A 20,908-nucleotide genomic window follows, 5' to 3' on the forward strand; every position below is an offset into this window, starting at 1 on the left:
CTTTTTTTATTTTAAAAAGTATTAACCTCTTACTGCTATAGTATGGTAGACCACCAGCTCTTTTACTTTAGCCTTGAATTTTATAGGCATAAATATTCTACTGGCAGGCAATTTGGTTACATTCAGCAAATCTATTAAGCATCTACTATGCACCCTGACTTTGTAATGAGGAGTAGGGACACAGAGAAGAAAAAACCACAGTCCTTTGCCTTAAGCTTATAATTTTGTAGGGATGATATGACATATTTAAACACTGGCTATAGAGTAAATTGTGGTAGGGCAAAGAAGAGCCCTAAGGGTGCTCTAAGAAAATTGGAGATGGGATAGATTAAATGTCACTCGGAAACTCAGGGAAGGCTTCATGGAGCAAGTGGTATTTAACCTGATGCTTGTTGGAAAAAGTCCAGTAACAGAGATACTGAAGAAGTTTATTCCCAATGTGGGAGTTGATCCTCGTGAATTCACTAAAATCAAAAGTACAGCATAAGACTGGGGAAGGGCTACTGTCTGGGATATAGATGCATTAAGGTGCGTAATGTGCAATGAGGATGGAAAGGCAGGTTGGAAATTGCTTATGGCTGGTGTAAGAGTTTCTGTATTTATCCTATGGCCAAGAGGAATCCCCTGAAACTTTCAAAAAGGGAGTGACATGGTCAGGAAGTTAGTTTGACAGCTTTGTGAAAGTTGGAAAGAAGGGGGAACAGAATAACCACTTGGAAGGTTATTAAAGAGCCTCTATGAGAAGTGACAAAGGCCTAAGATGGGGTGATGGCAATATGAGTGGATAAGAAAGGAAAATAGATGGGAAACTGTTGGGATGGACTTGACAACTCATTAGGTGTTGAAAGTAAGGAAGAGGGAAGAGTCAGAGATAACTAAATTACTGAGCCCAAGTCACTAAATGATGGTTGTGTAATCAACAGAATTAAACAAGTTTGAATGAGGGGTAGGTTTTAGGGGTTAGATGACAAGTTCCTTTTGAGCCATGTTGAGTTTGAAGTTCTGGCAAGATATCTAGGTGAATAAGAATACAGCCCAGGAAATGTCTCCAACTTCATGCCAATAGTAATATTTCCTTCTAAATATAGAATTTTAGGGGCAGAAGAAATCTCAGAGACCATTTAATGCAACTGCCCCATTTTATGGATGATAAAACTGAGGCCTAAAATCCCATTATCATCACCCTGCTAGAATTAAAACTTAACACACTGTGGAGAAGCAGTGTGGTATATTGTGAAGAGCGTTGAACCCAGAATTAGGAAGAGAGCCAGATAGGTGCTCTAGCTCCGACAGTTACCCACCTTTGTGACCTTGGACAAATAATTGTTTTCATCTTTGTAAAGTTGTCAAGAAAAGTGTTTTGTAAATGCTGAAGTGTTATATAAATGTGATTAGTTGCCATTATTATTATTATTATTATTATTATTAGCTTAATCTCTTGAATCCCAGGTCAATGTTCCCTCTACAATAATTCTCAGTTCGAGGTCACATAGGCAGTAAGTAAATGCCAGAGACATAATTTGAACTCAGGTCCTCTGGCTCCAGCATTCTTTCCTTTATAAAAATAAAAAATAAAATATTTTCCCATTTTCTTTCCCCCACACTGTGCTACCACATGTTCAAACAATCACATGCTCTTGCCTTCTATCTGCTTAATATCAGAATTCCTACCCTGGCAACCTAGTCACCATATGGGGAATGGAAACTTAGCTGCTGGCTTCATCAGGATCATGGAGTTCAATGATCATTGAGCTGAGTGGTTGAAGCCCCAGGGTAGATTAATGTCAGATTTCTTAATGGATTTTTGGTGGAGATAAGATTTGCGTTTCCCTTAATTTCTTCCAGTTAGCAGTCTCTATACTGGATCCAGATGCTCTCTTCTGTTCTGGTTATGTGATTCTTCCCTTTACCTGCTAAAAGGCAAAGACACTGTTGACATTCCTCCAATTGCTGGCAAATAATGGCTCCTTGAGGATTAACTTTCTTGTTTATGTTTATCCAGCTATGGTTCAGCTCCATAGCAGACTAAATATCCTTTGTTCATCAGAATTTAATACAATTATTGGAAACCTGTCTGAAATAAAGTAAGTGAATGGTAGTATCAGGCTGGTCTTCAGCTCTTTGAAGAAAACTTATTGGAGGGCACCAGGCAGCTTCAAAGCTGCAGAGGAGAGATGAAGAAGCTAGAGGTGACCCTAGGGAGAGTTTTTAAAGAGAGCGAGCAATAAGATGTGATCACAGATACTGCAAATGAGACCCCAGAGAAAGGTGATTCTTCCAGCTTCTTGGGGGATGTAAATCAGTTTTTGAATGGGAGAAGTTATCAGTTGATAGGAGTAAAGCACAAACTACATATCAGGTTTTCATTCTATAACCTAAGTCAAAGAATGTCTTGTTTACTTGGACTTCAGAACTGAAAAATGGCCTTAGAGATCACCATGTGTATAATAGTTCTATGTATACATAGAATGTAAGCTCTTTGATGCCAGAGATCATTTGATTGTTTTTGTCTTGATATCTCAGCACCCAGCAAGGTGCCTGCCAAACTGTAGATGCTTAAAACACTTATTGATTCATTGGTTGCTTCTTTTTCCTTCATACTAGATTTGTAACTTATTTTAAGAATTGAATCTCTACCTTACAGTTCAGTTCAAAAAAATCAACTTTGAAGTATAAGATGGGGAAGATAATCGTATCAAAGTACAAATGGTTAGAAAGACATTTGTCCAGGGAATAACGTGGGTGTTTTAATGTATTGCAAGATCAATATGAGTCAGTGATATGACATGGCATCCAAAAAACTTAATGTGATCTTGGGCTTCATTGAGAGGCATGATATCTAGGGATAGGGAAGTAATAGTGTTACTGTATTCTTGGTCTGTCAACATCTGGAGTATGGTCTTTATTACTTAATGCCACGTTTAGAAAGGCCACAGATAAGCTGGAGAGCAGCCAGAACGATGAGGTGCCTTGAGCCATGTCATATGAGTCATGATGAAATTGAGGACATTGATGCTACAAGGGAGAAGACTTATTGGGAGCCATGAAAGTTGTCTTCAAATATTTGAGGGACTGTCACCTGGACAACCAATTAGACTTAATCTGCTTGTCCCTAAAGGTCAGAACTAAGAGCAATTGGGAGAAGTTTCAAAGAGAAAAAATTAGGTCTGATGTTAGGAGAAGCAGCTGCCTTAGCAGGTAATCACTCCCCCACCTTGTTAAAGGTCACCACACAAAGGTTGGATGACCATTTGTCAGGTACGATGTAAAGGAAGTTCTTTTTCTGGTTTAATTTGGACAAGATGGCTACTGAGGTACCTACCAACTCTGGAATTCTAGGATTCTGAGCTATGTCTGTATCCTCAGCATCCAAAACAGAGCCTATACCATAAGTATAGAAACTTAGCAAACATTTGTCAAAACAGGGTCCCAGAGGCACTTGTTACTAAATTAAATCAATGGAGAACATTTCTGACCTGATAAATAAATAAATGAATAAATATATGTATGCATATGTATACATACACACATACATATACATATAGATATACACATGTTCACTCAAGTACAGCAACAAAAACTATAGAAAAAGGCATTAAGGGAGAGAATAACTACTATCGTATTATAGATATTGTATGTATAAACTTTTTCAATGTAAATTGTTGTCGATATAAGTTTAGTTGGTCTTATTATTTAACATCGATTTCAAAATGAATTCTTTTAAAAACAGAAATAAAAGAAACTCAAGACCCCAGAGAGTGTCCTGAGACAGAAGTTGTATGGCTTATGTCTACTTCAGGGAACATGCTTAAAGTCTAGGCCTGATTCCCTTGTGGATTCCAGTTTACTCAGAGAAGTTCAAAGGGGACAGGGTTCAGCCGAGAGCCCCTAAAATCTGAATGAGCTCCTCAGAACATTTACATAATTAATTTACCCACCTGAGGGTCTTCTAGATTTATGTAATGTATCTCCCAGGAGTTGGTATTGATAAAAATGTGGCCTGATATGCAAACCTGAGATACACAGTCCAGGGAGGCTCACTTCACCAGACAGTATACATTACACATAGCCAAAAGCCCAATAGAATTCATTTTATGTCTACCTACTTCCTCTCTAATCTATAATTTACCTGGCATTTGGACCACTGGTTTATCTACCAGGCCATTTCACTCCCAAGAGTATGGGAGGCTCATGCTGAAATGTTACCTATCTCTACCTCCTATCTTTTTGAAATATGAACCCATAGTTTATGTTATAGCATAAATAAACTAAGTGAAAACTTTCCAGTGTGCACATATGAAGCTGGAAATACAACTTTAAGAGTCCCCTTAGCTAGGCAGATTAAGTTCTCAGCCAAGTTGCTTAGGAAGATTCAGGAACTGATTGGTCGGGGCAGGATTTGAAGGAAAGCAGTAGTTACCCAGTAAATTGCTTCAGTCTGGATCAATGGCTTAGCTCCACTTACCAATGCAGATGAGCAGCTCTCCAGGTGTAGACCATCAGTGAGGTCATAACCATAAGGGAGAAGTTTGAGGTTGTCATTGATTTTAAAATATCATAAAAGAGATACTGTAACTCCTGACATTTCACAAACATCAGCAATGGAAAATGGAAAGAAGACAAGGGCTTAGGGAAGCACACAGCTCCCACTGAAAGAAGAGAGCATTGTCCTATTGGGTGAATTTTTCACATGGGGGGAAAGACAGGAAAATACCTCCTTCTGGGACATGTTTTTTCTGCTTTTTATAGGTTTAATGGTCAACATATATTGTATCTTATAAAGAGATCTCAGGAACCTCATTGGAAAAAACAATTCTTCTGGAATTCCTTTCCTCTCATGATTTAGTAGCTCCAAGAAAGCACACACAATCTTGTTGGGTTTTCCAGTCTAGTGGTTGTTTCTGAAGTTGTTCCTCAGATGATGATGAACCAGATGATGATTTTAATGGTTGATGATTCTGTTCTGAGGAAACTGTCTCACTAGTTGTTAAAGTGAGAGCTTGCTCAGGTTTCTATGGAAAAATAAAAGTTCTGATTTGGTTGAACCCACATTGGCTTTTCCGGAGTTATGGGATAATCATTGTGGCATGTATGTGACTCTTGTCTTTGAAGGCTATGACTGCAGAGTATAAGCTCTTCCAGGTCCCACCAGTATAGAAGGACTTTGAGGAGGGTGCTATTGTTAGATTGGATATGTGTTGTCTTTGGACTAGCAGATAAAACCTGGAGGGGTCACTGGCTTGGCCATAAGACAATAAATGTTTTGGAAACAACAGCTCTAGAATACCACTTTAGTACATTACTAAGTTACTTTTACTGAATTAAACAAATGTGATCCTCATTGGTGGGATAAGTATCCACAAAGACAAAATTACAGTTTCAAATTTTTGAATCATGTAACAAAAAAGATCACACAATTAATTGGTCCTAGCTACCCATGATAATACCCCATTATCTTACTAGTCACCAAGGGGCTAAGATAATATTCAAGTTTTCCTTGGTAGGTACAAATATCCAGTGAATACAGAATATCCAGGAAGGAACCCAATGATTTGGACTGCTGATATAATTAACTTGTTCTAAAATGACAGATAATAGCCACCAGCTTCTAAGCCAGACATGGCAAGAAATTAATCTTATGGTCTACTCTAATGTATAATTTACAGAAAACAGATAAGAATATGTAGATACCTCGGAGCAACCTATCATCACTAGTGGAAATATAACAAATGTTCCAGTCTTTAGAACAGTGGAACATATGCTCCCTACTTAGGAATCCCAGGTTATTAGTTGCCTGGTTACTAAAAAATCAGTAATACCAAGATAGTCTATGGGCTAACTATATCTCAGTAGATTAAAATATCTTTGTATCCTAAGCTCCTGTTACTCATTCATTTAACAAACATTTGTTAGGTACCCACTGTGTACAGAGAATTGTGTTGTAAGTTGAGGGAAATATAAAGATAAACCAAAGTCCCTTATCTCATGGAGCTGATGCTATAGTAGGATGATACGACACCATGACTGATAACTATACAATGTTATTTGATAAGCATGTTTTATTGGTGCAAAACAATGGTAAGACATTTCCAAGAATATTGGATGCCTGTGTAAAGAATGAGTCACAAGACAAAAAAAACTAACTCTATAGTATCAAAAAAGGTCACAGAATTCTATATACTATAGACACAACAATGGGTAATATAAAGAAAGTAATGTCATAAAGTAAAATTATAACAAAGGAAACTGCATTTACCTTCAAATAGATTTGCCCATATTTGTCACATTACCAGACCCCAGTAACTGCTGATCCATCATGTTACAAATATAATCTCCCTAGCCCATGGCTATGTCTGTTTCCTGTAACATCTGGTGTTGCCTCTTGTTTACAGGAAAGCCATTAGTGAAGACATCAAGGATGGCTGTGACGAATACAGACTCACCTGCTGTCACAGTTGATGTGGGAAGTGTCATCAAAACCATCCAGGGAGTAAATGTGACAATCAGCTGCCAAGTTGCAGGTGAGAAATGATTCTTTATCCTTTCTTAGGAGCATTCTGGTCTGAATATTTCCCCCAGCAGTATCTCTTTTGTGAGCATTGAGAATAAGTTTTGATTCTGGTACCTACACTATTATTCCCTGTGCCTGAAATGCCCACCGTTCTCTCCTAGCTACCTGCTGAAAAATCCTACCAGTCCTTCTAGTTCCAACTCATGAAACCTTGCCTGATGCCCCTTGTCAGGATTCTCTTCCTTAGATCTTATCTAGATAGCATTTATATAAGTTTTGCGACATGTATTATATGTATTCTCATTTGAACCCTTTGTAACTCTTTTGAGGTAAGAGCTATTATTATTCCTATTTTATTGGATGAGGAAACTGAAGTTAAACAAGGTTAAGTGATGTGCCGAAGACATCCAGTATCTCAAGAACGATTTGAATTCAGGTCTTCCTGACTCTCTATTATTAATAGGCTCTCTATTATGCCTCCTATATAGAGTACAAATCCAGCCTCAAATACTTACTAGCTATGTGACCCTGAGCAAGTCACTTCACCCCTATTTGCCTCAGTTCCTCATCTGTAAAATGTGATCACACCAGAGAAGGAAATGGCAAACCATTCCAGTGTCTTTGCCAAGATATCTCATGGACAAGTCCATGGGGTCATAAAGAGTTATAATATTAGTTGTTAATAATATTAGTGATTAATAATTAATAATGAGAAGATAAATGGTTCAGTGGATAGAGTGCTGAGACTGGAGTCAGGAACACTTATCTTTGTAAGTTCAAATCCAGCAGCAGACACTTATTGGCTTTGTGACCCAGGCAAATCACTTAACCCTATTTGCCTCAGTTTCCTCATCTATAAAATGAGCTGGAGAAGGAAATGGTAAACTACTCCAGTATCCTTGCCACGAAATCCCCAGATGGGGTCACAAAGAATCAGACATGACTGAAATTACTGAAAAACAACAACATTATTACTACAGAAGTATTATTAGCCCCAATTTGTAGATAGAGAAACTGAAGCTCAAAAGGGTAAAGTGACTTGTTCTTGGTTATACAATTAGTAAATGTTGAAGGCAGGATCTAAACCCAATTTTCCAAACATCTAGTGTAGAACACCTTCTTTTCTTTCTAAGGTTTCTATTTATAATGGCAAGTCCCTTTGACTAAAGGATAGTATCCACCAGAGTAGGAACCCAGAAAATAGACCTTGTAAATTAACTTTATTATAAATTCAATTTACTATAAATATCAATTCAATAAGAAACAAATCAAATAAATGTGCATTCAAAGTGAGAAATAAAATATCCATTTAACAAGGTAGAAGCAGACAAAAGCACAAGTCATCAGCAAATAATGGATTTGTTCTGCATCCCCTTCCAATGTATAAGACCTCTTAAAAATAATTTACATCAAATGTCAACTTTCAGAGTGTAAAAGACCTCTGTGCACATTCTATCCAGCCCTTGAGAATGAAAGAAATTAAACCACGAACAACAAAAATCAATGACAATTGAAAATTTAGCTTACTGAACTAGCACTGTATAATTTTGCCTCCTTGCCTTGGGGATATATCCTCATTCTTCAGAATTGCAAACATCCATGGTTTCTTCGTTGTGGATATTTCCTCCATAGACATAGATCACATTCCCTTCAATACTTTGTGTGTCTCTGTGGCCAAAGAAAACCAGTACCTAATAGTTGCCCTGATGATGACCACTCCATCCTTTGACCCACTGATCCTCAAATGATAGACACATAATCCATCACCAGGCCTGCACTGAAAGCCTTCCTAGATTGGCAGGAACTTCTAAAGTTGGTGCTCCACTAAGTATAACCTTCAAAAACCCAGGGTCACTTCCATGCCATGGGTGAGGCATTATAAGAGGTCATTAATTTGTATGATCCTCATGATTCAGAAGACATCCTTAAATTGAGCTGCATTTTGTTAGGTGCTGTGCTTTGTCACAGAGGGGGCGACTAGTGTGGGTTGGTGGAGGTCCATCCTTAAAGGCACAGAATCTTGGCCAGAAGAAAACTTAGAGATCATTTAGTCCAACCCAGTCATTTTATAGATGAGGAATCTGAGGTTCAGAGAGATGAAGTGACTTATCCCCAAGATTACAATAGCTAGTAAATGGCTAGAGTTGGTACTCAAAACCAGGTCTTCTGGCTTTTTGTACCAGTTCTCACTACCTAGGAGATGTAAAGACCAAAATTAAATAGTCTGTACCCTTGAGAAACTTGCATTCTGTCAGGGAGACAGGAACAAAAAAAAATGTATATGATTAGGTAGGTCACTCAGTGGATAGAGCACAGGGCCTGGAATCAGGAAGACTTGAATTCAAATCCAGACTCAGACACTCGCTAGCTATGTGACCCTGAGTAAGTTATTTAACCCTTCTTGCCTCAGTTTCCTCATCTGTAAAATAAGGTGGAGAAGGAAATGGCAAACCACTCCAGAATCTTTGCCAAGAAAACCCCAAATGGGGTCATGAAGGACTGAAACAATTGAACCAAAATGTATACAAAATAAATATGGGGTAAATTCATGAGAAGGGGAGAGAGCAGTAGCAGCTAGAGGGAATCAAGAAGGCTTCATCTAGGAGGTAGCATGAGAACAGAGTTATGACAGAGAGTAATGGATTCGAAAATATGGAGTGGAAATGGGTGTGAATTCCAGAAGCAGTGGACAGTTGATCCAAAGGTACAGAGATAAGAGATGGATTGTCATGTGTGAGGAACAGCAAGGACAATTTGGCTGGGCTGTAGAGTATAAGAAAGGGAGGGAGAGATGATGAGACTAAAAAGGTAGGTTTGGTCCAACCTGGAAAAGGAGTTTTCATTGAATCCTGAAAGCAAGAGGAAACAGTTGGAATTTATTGCTTAGGGGAGTGACATGCTTGGGCTTGCATATAAGGAAATAAGCATTTATTAAGTACCTACTACATGCTGCACACTGTGCTAAGTACTCTACAACTTTTATCTTCTTTGGTCCTCACAACAAACCTCTGAGGTAGATGCAATTATTAACCTCTTTTTACAGATGAGGAAACTGAAGGAGACAGATGTTAAGTGACTTGCCCAGAATTATACACCTACTGTTTAAGGCTGGATTTGAGCTCAGGTCTTCCTGAGTCCTGGCCCAGTGTTCTATCCACTGTGTCACCTAATCTGCTTCTGACACTAAGGAAATTAGTTTAACAGCTATAAGGAGAATGGATTGGAAAAGGGAGATGATTTGTGGCCAGGAAACCAATTAGGAGTGCTGGATGACTCAGGCCACCTGGATTTAAATTCCAGCTCTGCTGTTTACTACATATCAAATAAGGTGCTATATATAAAATGCTTTGCAAAGTTAAAATAAATGCCAGATATTGTTGTTATTATCATGATTATGACATTTCATCCTTTTCAATGATATTCAGATTGAAATAATGCAAAGACAAATCACTTACCCTTCTATTTTTCTTCTATATTTTATGTTATGTGAACTAGTACATAAGTAGAAAAAAATGACTTTTTTTAATAATTGAACAAGAGCAATGGGATTTAAGTTCGTCTTCCACATATTCATTGAAAGCATCTTAAGGACAAATCTAGCAGCAGACAGAATGACATGTCTCTAATGCTATTATTTATTTCTTAAGGTCTCTATAGTTTGAAATTCTTTCATTTCATATAGTTTGTGGATATTTGCCATGGCAGAATCTTTTGGAAATGTCATTCTGAAATTTATATGGATCATTGTTATATCCAAGAGGTTGTAGGCAACGGTTCTGTCTGTAATGATGCTATAGTTCTTTCAGAGTTTGCATGTTGAATTCTCAAGAATTTGAGAGACTTTTTAATTATAATATGGGAATTTATATTTGTAATATGGGGAATTGTTATCTGTTAGTTTACGGGGGATATAATGAACTTCTTGTGTATAATTCTAATTATTGACCATGTCTTCATATCTAACAAATGCTAAATTTTTGCATCCTGCCTACGTGTTATACATTTTCTACCACATCCTTGCAAATCTGTTTGACCAAGTTTGGGCTCCTTAGGGATAACCTTTCTGAAGTTTCTTGTGGCAGTCACCTGCTCCTGAATTATCATCATCATCATCTCATTTTCTCAATTTTTTCAATGAATTAAAATGAAAATGGTCCTGGGACAAGTCACAATCCTGCTATTATTTTTTATTATCCAGTGTTCTATGAACTACTGCACAAATGGATAAGATAACTGCTTTTTGCCATTGAGTAAAAGTATTGAGATATAAGCTCATCCTCTGTAGGCTCACTGAAAACATCTTTAGTACAACTCCAGTAGCAGACAGAACGGGGATGATGTGTACCTCATCCTGTTCCCCCATGATTTTAATCTCCTTGGCTAGGTTTCTATATTTTGAAAGCTTTTCATTCCATAAAGCTTGGAAATTATGAGTAGCTGGGATAGTGACATATATTAAAAACAGTCTTCTTAAGTTTTTATGAATCATTGTGATGTCCATGGGATTGTGGGCAACAATTCAGGCTGTGATAATGGTCTGGTTCCAATACAGTATATTGGCTGAGTTCCTCAGGATATTTTAAGGTCTGTATTTGTACTATAGGGATTTGTCTTCCCTCAGTCCTTGAAAGATAGTGAGCTTCTGATGTATAATTCAAGCCACCAGGTCATGTCTTGCTAGGTATTCAGTAGGTGCTAAATGTTTATAGTGTGCCATGATACATTGCATCATCTCCAAATTATCTTGTATTCATCACTAATAATTATTATGATAATCTTTCAACTTAAGCCACTCATTACCCTTCTCAATGTTTCTCAATGTTTCCCTTATCTGCAAAATGAAATGATTCTCTCAGGTCCCTCTCACACTAACATTTCATTAAAATGCTTTCATAGGTAGTGATATCATCACATCTATCCTCAAAACATCACTGAATGAAGACATTTTTATTGTTGTTCAGTCATTTTCCAGTTGTGTCCAACTCCTTGTGACCCTTCCTGGCAGAGATACTGGAGTTGTTTACCATTTCCTTCTACAAATTGGGGCTAATAATACTGCTGGTATTATGAATAATAACATTGTGGTGGTGGTTGATATAATGCCAGGCATGGAGTCAGGAGATTCCTATCCTGAGTTCAAATCTGGCCTCAGACACTTATACCTGTGTAATCTTAGGCAAATCACTTAACCCTGTTTGACTCATTCTCTCATCTGTAAAATGAGCTGGAGAAGGAAATGGTAGACTACTCCAGTATCTTTGCCAAGAACACCCCAAATGGGGTCACAAAGAGTCTGACATGAGTTGTGACAAAAAAGAGAATAAGAGTAAAGCTTTCAAAACCTATTTTGGTCATCTCTATAGAAGAGATACATACCTCCCAGAATTCTGTGATTCCTTATTCTTTTTTTTCTGCTCTCTTGTTCTGATTATCTCCGGGACACATCAAAGCCAGCAGTAAAACAGCTGGATATTGTTCCACAAGCATCCTAAGGGTTGTTCTTTGACTCAAGTTGATGGCTCAGATCATGCTTTACCCAAAGCAGGTGTGCATGCCAACACTACCACATCCAAAAGTTCAGGACAGGAGTCTCAGAATGCACAGCTCTGGCTCCTGTAGAAAAAGCCTTTAAATAAAAGCCTTCAGGAGAGAAGAGATTGTGAATAAATCAAAGGACTATTCCCAATGGAAACTGTTGCTGCTGTTGCCACCACTGCCAAGAGGCACGGACAGAGGCCACATGTTGACAGGTACCACTAAGCTACAGCAGATCATTCCTCCACGAGAAACAATCAGAAGATCTTTTTTGGAAGACTGTGGAGGTGGCTTCTAGCCTTTTCCAAAAAATATAAACTCCATTCCACCCACTGACATAGCATCTCTCCTGATGTTTTCAACCCTATAACAGCTAAATCAATTGGATGTCCTGTTTTATGGAGGAATGTGGGGCAACAAGGCATCAAGTAATAGAGGTTAGGTGTTAGAAGATCACCTAGTATAACCTCCTTATTTTATAGATAAGGAAACTGAGGCCTGGAGAGGGGAAGTGACTTGCTGAATATTACACAGTTCAATAAAGGAGGCAGAAAAAAAAGGGAGGGCAGCTAGGTAGCACAGTGGATAAAGCACTGGCCCTGGATTCAGGAGGACCTGAGTTCAAATCCAACCTCAGACACTTGGCACTTACTAGCTGTGTGATCCTGGGCAAGTCACTTAACCTTCATTGCCCTGAAAAAAAAATTAAAAATTAAAATAAAGGACGCAGAATTTGAACTGAGGCTTCCTGATTTTAAATGCAGTTTTCCAAGTTTGTCAATCCAATGTTTTCAAGAATCCATTTTATAACATGTAAATGCTATACTCTGTCAGTCTGAATGACCCCTGTTTTACATATGAGGACAACAGGTATAAAGTGATGGAGGTCACTTATTCTTTTATTTATTGAAACACCAAAATTCAATGAAGAATTTCCTATGCTCAGGATTGTGCTAGGTACTGAGGGAATGTGTCTGTTCTCAAGGAGCACATGCTTTAATTGGGGATATAAGATGTATGCTCAGATAACTATAACATAATGGAATTTGCTAAGTACATCAAAGACATACAAACACAGCACAATGAGTAGTCTTAAAAGGAAGAAATAACTTTTATCCATGGAGTCAGGGAAGGCTTAATGGAAGAGCAGGTATTTGAGCTGGAGCAAAAGGAAAAATGTGAATAAATATAAGAAAATGTTGATATGAGGCAACACAATATGATGAAAAGAGCCACAGAATTAAAGAAAGGACTTGAGTTCAAACCTCAGCTCTGCTCATTGCTACCCATGTAACTGACCATGGACAAGAGATTTCAGTTCTTTAAGTCTCAATTTCCTCCTTTTTAAAATGAGAGAGTTGGACCAGACAAGCCCTAAGTTTCCTTGCAAGTCCTCCATCCTAGGACCTTCAGGAATGGATGCCAGCCAGTTGAAAATGCTAATATCTAGCGCTATACTGATTTCTCATCACCTAATAATAACTTGTACTTACATGACTCTATAAAGTACTTCAAATGCATTATCTCATTTGGTCTTCACAGCAACCCTACAAACAAGATATTATTATCCATATTTTACATATTAGAAAACTGAGGCTCAGGAAAGTTTGTGATTTGCCCAAGGTCACACAACTAATAAATCTCTAAGCCAGGATTCAAACACACTTCTTGAGGCTGAGTCCAACACTCTTTCCATCATACCACACTGCCTCTGGCCTCACACATTTTCATTCTTTATTTCTCTTTGTGGCCAAACCACACTGTCTGACATAATGAGAAATCAATGTTCTGGCATGTAATTTAACCCATCTAGAATCTTTAGCATTGGGATCCATCTGGAATCAAGAACACAGAGAAAGGGTTTAGGGTCTTGGAGGGCACTGCTTTGGAAACAGGCTTGCCTTCACAAAGAGATGCAGACACAGGCCCCGTGTTTCAAGTGCAGTCAGATTGAGAGCTGAGGTCATTTGTTCATCCAAAAAAGCATTTATTGATAGAACTAAAGGACCATGTAGGCAGTCTCCCTTGTTGTGAATCACATGCTCTTTAGAAGTCATTAGTTCCTCACATGGAATAAAAGCTGGAAGTTCAGACCCCTTCCTAAGTGGAGACCTATACAGTCCATGTAGAAAAGGACAATTCAGAGTCTAATAAAAGAATTGGCTGCTGATGGTGGGTTTTGTGGGTGACCTCTTTTTTTTTTTATTTTCCCAGAGATAATAAGACCGGGGGCCTTTGTTTGCAGAGTACTTTGCAGAGTCATTCCTCTCCTAATTGGGATCAAGTTTTTCTTTTAAAATTTCACTAAAAACTAGGCTTACATCTTGAGCTGTGGTGTGAGGGCTCTTTCCTTCTAAGATGCCTTTATTGAGAAGTTCATGTAATGTTTTTGCTCTCCCTAGTGGTCATCCCCGAAAAAGCAGGTTTTCCCACTCACTCTCCCCTCTTATCTGTCTGTATATGAAGGAGACATGCTATCCAGGCTTCTCAAATAGGCACGTCAGCCTATTTGATTACAGCAAATCTGTATGAACTACTGATGTGAGAAGACTCTAGAAAACTATAACTATTCATCCCCTTTTCGGGGACTGTTCCCTCTTCCCCATACAACTGTGCTGGTTCCAGGTGGTTTTGATTCCATTATGATTCATCAGCAGAAGAAAAGAAGAGGACAAATCAGTTTTTTCTCCAGGTGATCAGGGGAGAGATCTCAGATGTGCCAAACACTAGGGCTGCCCATCCTCAAACCACCAAGTGGAGGAAAGAAACACAGACTAAATCAAGAGCAGCTGCCTGATAAATGGGTGAACACACACAAGGCAATGAGGCAACCTCACAAAACAAAGAAAAGTGTTATTGTCTGAGAAGGAAATCAAGTCTGAGGAGCCTCAGCAGCCAGGACCCATTATAGATTGGACAAAGGGAAGGCTCACTTGTTAGCCAGCAATGAGACCAATAAATATTTGTTGAAGGAAAAAAAAAACAAGCAAGCAATGGGGGGAGGGGAGGGACAATATGATATTTAATTCAACATTTATTAAGCAGCTATCGTACAAAATACTGTCCTTGGTGCTGGGAATACAAAGGGAAAAATGAAACCATCCCTACCTTCATAGAGCTTACATTCTCCTGAGGAATACAACATATACATAGATAAGTGAACACTACGTGTATATATAAAGTAATTTCGGTGGATGGATCTGGAAAATCTCACATAAGTGGTGTTTCCTGAATGGTGGTCTGAAAGAAGGTATAGCTTCTCCGAGGCAGGTGTGGAGAGGGAGAGAGTGCGTTCCAGACATGGAGAGGCAATCCCTTGACCAAAGTAATACTTTGGGAGATGGAATTCTTTATAGGAGACAACATGTTTATCATATAAAATATAGACCAGAAATAAGTGAAAGGTCATTTGGGGAGGAAAGTGCAAGCACCTGGGACAACCATGAAAGAATTCATGGCACTTGGGCCAAGCTTTGAAGAAGACTAAGGATTCTAAGATGTGGAAGGAAGGAGGTGGCACGTGACAAGTATGGAGGGAGAAGGGGGGAGGAGTGTGGGCAAAGCCTGATGGAAATGTCTAAAGTGCAAGAAAGTCATTTTGCGTGGACCCCAGAGTATATATAAAGGGCTGGGGAGGGTAGTAATGTATATTAAGCTGGAATGATTGGTTGGAAACAGTTTGTGATTGGCTTAAAAGACCAGAGAAATTTGTATCTGATCCTAAAAGTAGTGGGTAACTCCATGAGTTGAGTTTTGTTTTGTTTGGGGTGGGGGAAGGCAGAGTGGGAGTCTTTTGTTTTAGCAGTGGAGTGACAAGGTTAGACCTGTGCTTTCGAAAAATTACTTTAGCAGCTATGGGCAGGATATATTAGAGACCAATCAGAAGGCTATTTTAATCATTCAGGTGAGAGGAAATGATGAGACATGCCTGTAATCTTAGCTACCTGCGATGCTGAGGCTAGCTTATGCTTGGGAGTTCAACTGATATGGTCTAACCCAATCATGTGTCTGCATTAAGTTTAACATTAATGTGGGAAGCCCCTAGGAAGGGGGAAGGTGCACCAAATTACCCAAAGAATGGCAAACCAACTCAGGTGAGAAACAGCAAGTCAAAGCTCTTGGGCCAATCAAAATTGGATTTGACCATGAATGAGTACCCCCTATACCTCTACCCTGAGTAGCTTAGGGAGAGCTAATCTTTTTTTAATCTTAAAAATAATAATAATCTTTAATAATAATTATTATTTTGTTTAAAAAACCCTGATTCTACATTAACTCTATCCCCCCTAAGGTTTAAGTCTCTCTTAAGGAGAGAGAAGGGGTCACTACATTTGCTTTTTTTTTTTTTTGCGGGGCAATGGGGGTTAAGTGACTTGCCCAGGGTCACACAGCTAGTACGTGTCAAGTGTCTGAGACTGGATTTTGAACTCAGGTACTCAGGAATCCAGGGCCAGTGCTTTATCCACTGCGCCACCTAGCTGCCACCTACATTTGCTTTTTCAAGCTATTAGAATAGCTCAACAGAGATTTGATGCCTGGTCTAAAAAAGATAAATGAGGGGCAGCTAGGTGGCGCAGTGGATAGAGCACCGGCCCTGGAGTCAGGAGTACCTGAGTTCAAATCTGGCCTCAGACATTTGACACTTACTAGCTGTGTGCCCCTGGGCAAGTCACATAACCCCAATTGCCTCACTAAAGAAAAAAAAAGATAAATGAATACACCTAGTATATTTCCCATTAATATCACAAGGGCTAGGGAAAGTTTGACCATATTAATTGTTCTAGTTTTTTTATAACAAATTTTCTTCCAAAGAGCGCAAGGTGTTCTTAGCCAGCCCTTAGCCAGCTGCCTCATTATAATATTAATACCCATTTAGGTACTGAAGCCAGCTCACACCAGCTCAGGAAAATCAGTTGTTAAACTTTCATTGTGAGCATTTACACCTCAAAATTTGGCAAACGCAAAGAATCAGTGCTTAATTTATTGTTTTGTTGATTTTTAGACTTAAGAAAATGATGGGGAAAATATTAATGATGCAAATTAAATTTAAAAGTGGGTTGTGAATACATTTGCGGGGAGAGTCAGTTGTTAAACATTTTTCAGCACACTCTTGATTCTAACCCCATGACTAGGGGGTAGCCACCCACTTTAGTAGGAACCTAGAAAACAGATCCTTCCCTCATAAGAACTTTTTAAATAGTTTCACATTAAAAGTATAAACAGGATGACTGTGAAAGATAGACGATAGAAAGATGATAGGAGAGAGAGAGGTTCTGTGTTTATGTATATATTGTATGTAACCTTCCACTTCAAATTGCCTCACAGTTAAATGACCACCCCACCCAGTTCTTTGTTGAAGTAAATAATGTACCAGTATTTAAAAAATAGGAGAGTAGTGTGAAGTTAAAAGCACACAGAGCTGTTAAAGGCATGGCCCTGCACAGGCAATTGGGTATCAAGTGCAAGCTCTCTCTGGCTTCATGACTGTGAATTCCTCCTTGTTCACCTGCTCAGTATTTATGTTCATGAGTTTATTGTTTTTCTTCCTAGGTGTGCCTGAAGTAGAAATCACTTGGTTCAGGAATAAAAGCAGATTGGCTCCCCTTCACCACCTGCACGATGGCTCCCTGTCCATTACAAACGTCTCCTTTTCTGATCAGGGCATCTACTCCTGCAGGGCAGTCAATCTTCACGGAGAAGTGACCGAAAACACCCAGCTAGTGATCCTAGGTAAACAGCTACAAGGTCAAATGCCTGTGGCCAGGATTTCAGTTGAAAGAATCCACACCAGGTTCCCCTTCCTCTCTCCCTGCTCTCCCCAAACACAGTCAGTGTAACCTAAACTTCCCCTAACTTCTTGCTTACCCTGGAGAGCCAAGGGATGGAAAGAATTTAAATATATGATTTTACGGTAATAAGATTTGGAACATCAAGAAACATAGACTCATGCTCAGCCAGCTTAGACTAACTACAACATTGCTAAATAACATACAAATTGTTAGGACATCCTCATTCCTACAAGGAGAGCAAAGACAGTGTGTGTACATACGATGAACAGCCAAATGCTGGGTTGAGTTTCCACCTTTATCTTCCCCAGTAAAAAATGAAGCTATACACATAGCTGGACGGATTGTCTGGCCAAGCATATACAGTTTTATACCCAGTGGGGCAAAGGGTGTTAGAGCCCCTAATAAATACACCAGTCAAGAATGGGTTCGATGTGGGGCAGCTAGGTGGCGCAGTGGATAGAGCACCGGCCCTGGAGTCAGGAGTACCTGAGTTCAAATCCTGCCTCAGACACTTAACACTTACTGGCTGTGTGACCCTGGGCAAGTCACTTAACCCCAATTGCCTCACTTAAAAAAAAAAAAAAGAATGGGTTCGATGAAGCTAGCCAAAATCCCTTTGGAGTTAGAGGCTACACTTCTGGATATCCATCAGTCACTCTGTCTCTCCCTTCATGTCCCCACCTCCTGCTCTGCTGATTAAATCAGCCTGCCTCTTATATAGAGTTCCTGACATCGATTCATGTTGAGGGCCTACTAGAATTATCATGTAAACTCCAAGCATAATACACCTACAGCTATCCATGGGAAAGATGGTCTTATATTTACACACACAAACATGCTGATTCAATGCTTCAAGGATCCATTTTACCATAATTTCATTGTTTGGGAGGGGGAAACCTCCTTTCACTAAAACAAATTGCAGCTTCTCTGTAACTTAGGTCAAGAACTGGCATGATTGAAAAATTCATAAGCAGGCAGTCTACCTGACAATGAGGCGCTCTGGATCTAAACCAGGCTGGCTCCTTGGTTGATAGACAGATAGATAGATATCTTCTATCACTGGGTCTTTATTCAACTTGGTAACACCTAGTAGAGCTTGCTCCACCAGCAAGGTCTTTAAGAATACAGAAATACCTCCATGCCATGGTAAGGTCTTAGAAAACTTTAGTAGAGGCCATACCTATGTACCTCCCCACATACAAATAGAGCTATAATTAGAATGGAAATGATTTAGTGGGAGACAGAAATAATTTAGGCTTTAATTTCACCAAACTGCCGGTATGAAATCTCTACTCACTCTGGCTTCCAAAAGGCTACTCATGGTAACTCACCAAGTGCCCCATTTGGGTGTGCAGCTCACCAGCGACTATATAAACCCAAAATCATCTCAGAGAGCAACAATAACTCAGTTCAGTGAAGGATGAAGTTTACTTTGTGTTCAGTTTCACAGTCATGGGCTGAGCTTCTAGCCGGACGATTGGACTCAAAAAGCCGTTGTTGAGCCCAGAGCCTGGGTGGGACCATTACCCCTCACTGATTTATGGTACTTACTGATGGAGTTTTCCTCCCTAATAACACTTCCCCATCACTTTCAACTAATGGAGAGATGAAAGATTAACCAGGGTGTGTAGCAGCTACTGTAGGTCTGGTAATGAAGTGTGTACATTCTGTGAACTTGTGTTTAGCACTACAGTACCACTGAAAAGGGGGTGAAAAGACTGTTTGGGGAATGTTCCTTCTTCCCCACTTTAATCAAATCTGACGGAAAATTGCTATTTAAATTCTCACTCCAGGGCAGTTTTTTTTTTTTTTTATCAGAAATAACCTTGGTTTATTGATCACAGTTCATTCATTATTCCAGGTACTTTCTGAATATAAAAAGTGCTTTCTTTTCCCTTTTTTAATCATTTAAAACTAGTTTAATTTTTTAAGTGGAATTTTTTTCCAAAAAGCTAAGACCTAGTGCCAACTATTGAGACTCAAGAGGTTTGTTCGTAGTCTAATAACACAGACCTACATTCATTCAGCAAACACTTATTAAGGGTTCACTGTGAGCTCTATAGGCATAAGGCAGGAGGCAAGACATAGAAGAATCATGTAGTATGGCTTCCATCTGGGAAGTACTTAACAATCTACTTTTAGACATAAGATCATAAAACCATCTAAAAGCTTACAGTAGCCCTAAGACTTTAGGGACACCCTGTTTTTCAAAGAAGAATTTAAGGAGAGGATGATTTGGGTTTGGGTTGGTTGTCATTGATTGACATGTAAAGTTCAGAGAATTTGGGGCAGCTAGGTGGCACAGTGGATAAAGCACTGTCCCTGGATTCAGGAGGACCTGAGCTCAAATCCAGCTTCAGACACTTGACATTTACTAGCTGTGTGACCCTGGGCAAGTTACTTAACCCTTATTGCCCTACCAAAAAAAAAAAAAAAAGAATTCCGAGATTTTTTTTTTTTAATTAAGGGGACTTTGGAATGCATCTAGTTCAACCTCTTCATTTGATAGAGACACAGAATGGTTAAGTCACTTCCTCTTGGTCACTCACCTATTGGTTGCAAAGCAAACTTACTTCATTTTAGCTAACATTTATTAAATACTTAATGTGCAGGGGCAGCTAGGTGGCGCAGTGAATAAAGCACTAGTCCTGGATTCAGAAGGATCTGAGTTCAAATTCTGCCTCAAACACTTAACACTTACTAGCTGTGACCCTGGGCAAGTCACTTAACCCTCATTGCCCCACCCTACCCCCCCAAAATTTTTTAAATACTTAATGTGCAAATCATTATGCTAGGCACTAAGGAGATAAAATACAACTCAACCATTTCTCAAGAAACATTCTACTGGGGGAAGGGGTAGAAAATGAACACAACAAAGTATAATGCAAGGTAGAACAATGAGGAGGGCAAAGGAGAAATCTAAACAATGTGCTGCAAGAAAATTTGAGGATTGAGTGTGTTCCTGGCATGAGAGTAGCCTGTTCAAATGCCTGGAGGTGGGAAAGGGGAAGATGGCAATTGGGTTTTATAAAGGGAGTTTTTGCTTATAAACACTGACAGATCTTCAAAATAT

The 20,908-nt window shown here is 39.1% G+C and overlaps 1 protein-coding gene across 2 annotated transcripts in view; it reads left to right on the top strand.

Moving 5' to 3' along the window:
* The window catches only part of ADAMTSL1 (ADAMTS like 1), a 1,070,304-nt gene that overhangs the window by 994,918 nt on the left and 54,478 nt on the right, over positions 1-20,908 (top strand). For both annotated transcript variants that reach the window (XM_043978110.1, XM_043978111.1), the window contains 2 exons: positions 6,393-6,521; positions 17,597-17,776. In XM_043978110.1, the coding sequence (XP_043834045.1) occupies positions 6,393-6,521; positions 17,597-17,776 (309 nt within the window). The remainder of the gene's footprint in view (positions 1-6,392; positions 6,522-17,596; positions 17,777-20,908) is intronic.

This window comes from Dromiciops gliroides, chromosome 1 (genome assembly GCF_019393635.1).
Source record: "Dromiciops gliroides isolate mDroGli1 chromosome 1, mDroGli1.pri, whole genome shotgun sequence".
Classification (NCBI taxonomy): domain Eukaryota; kingdom Metazoa; phylum Chordata; class Mammalia; order Microbiotheria; family Microbiotheriidae; genus Dromiciops; species Dromiciops gliroides.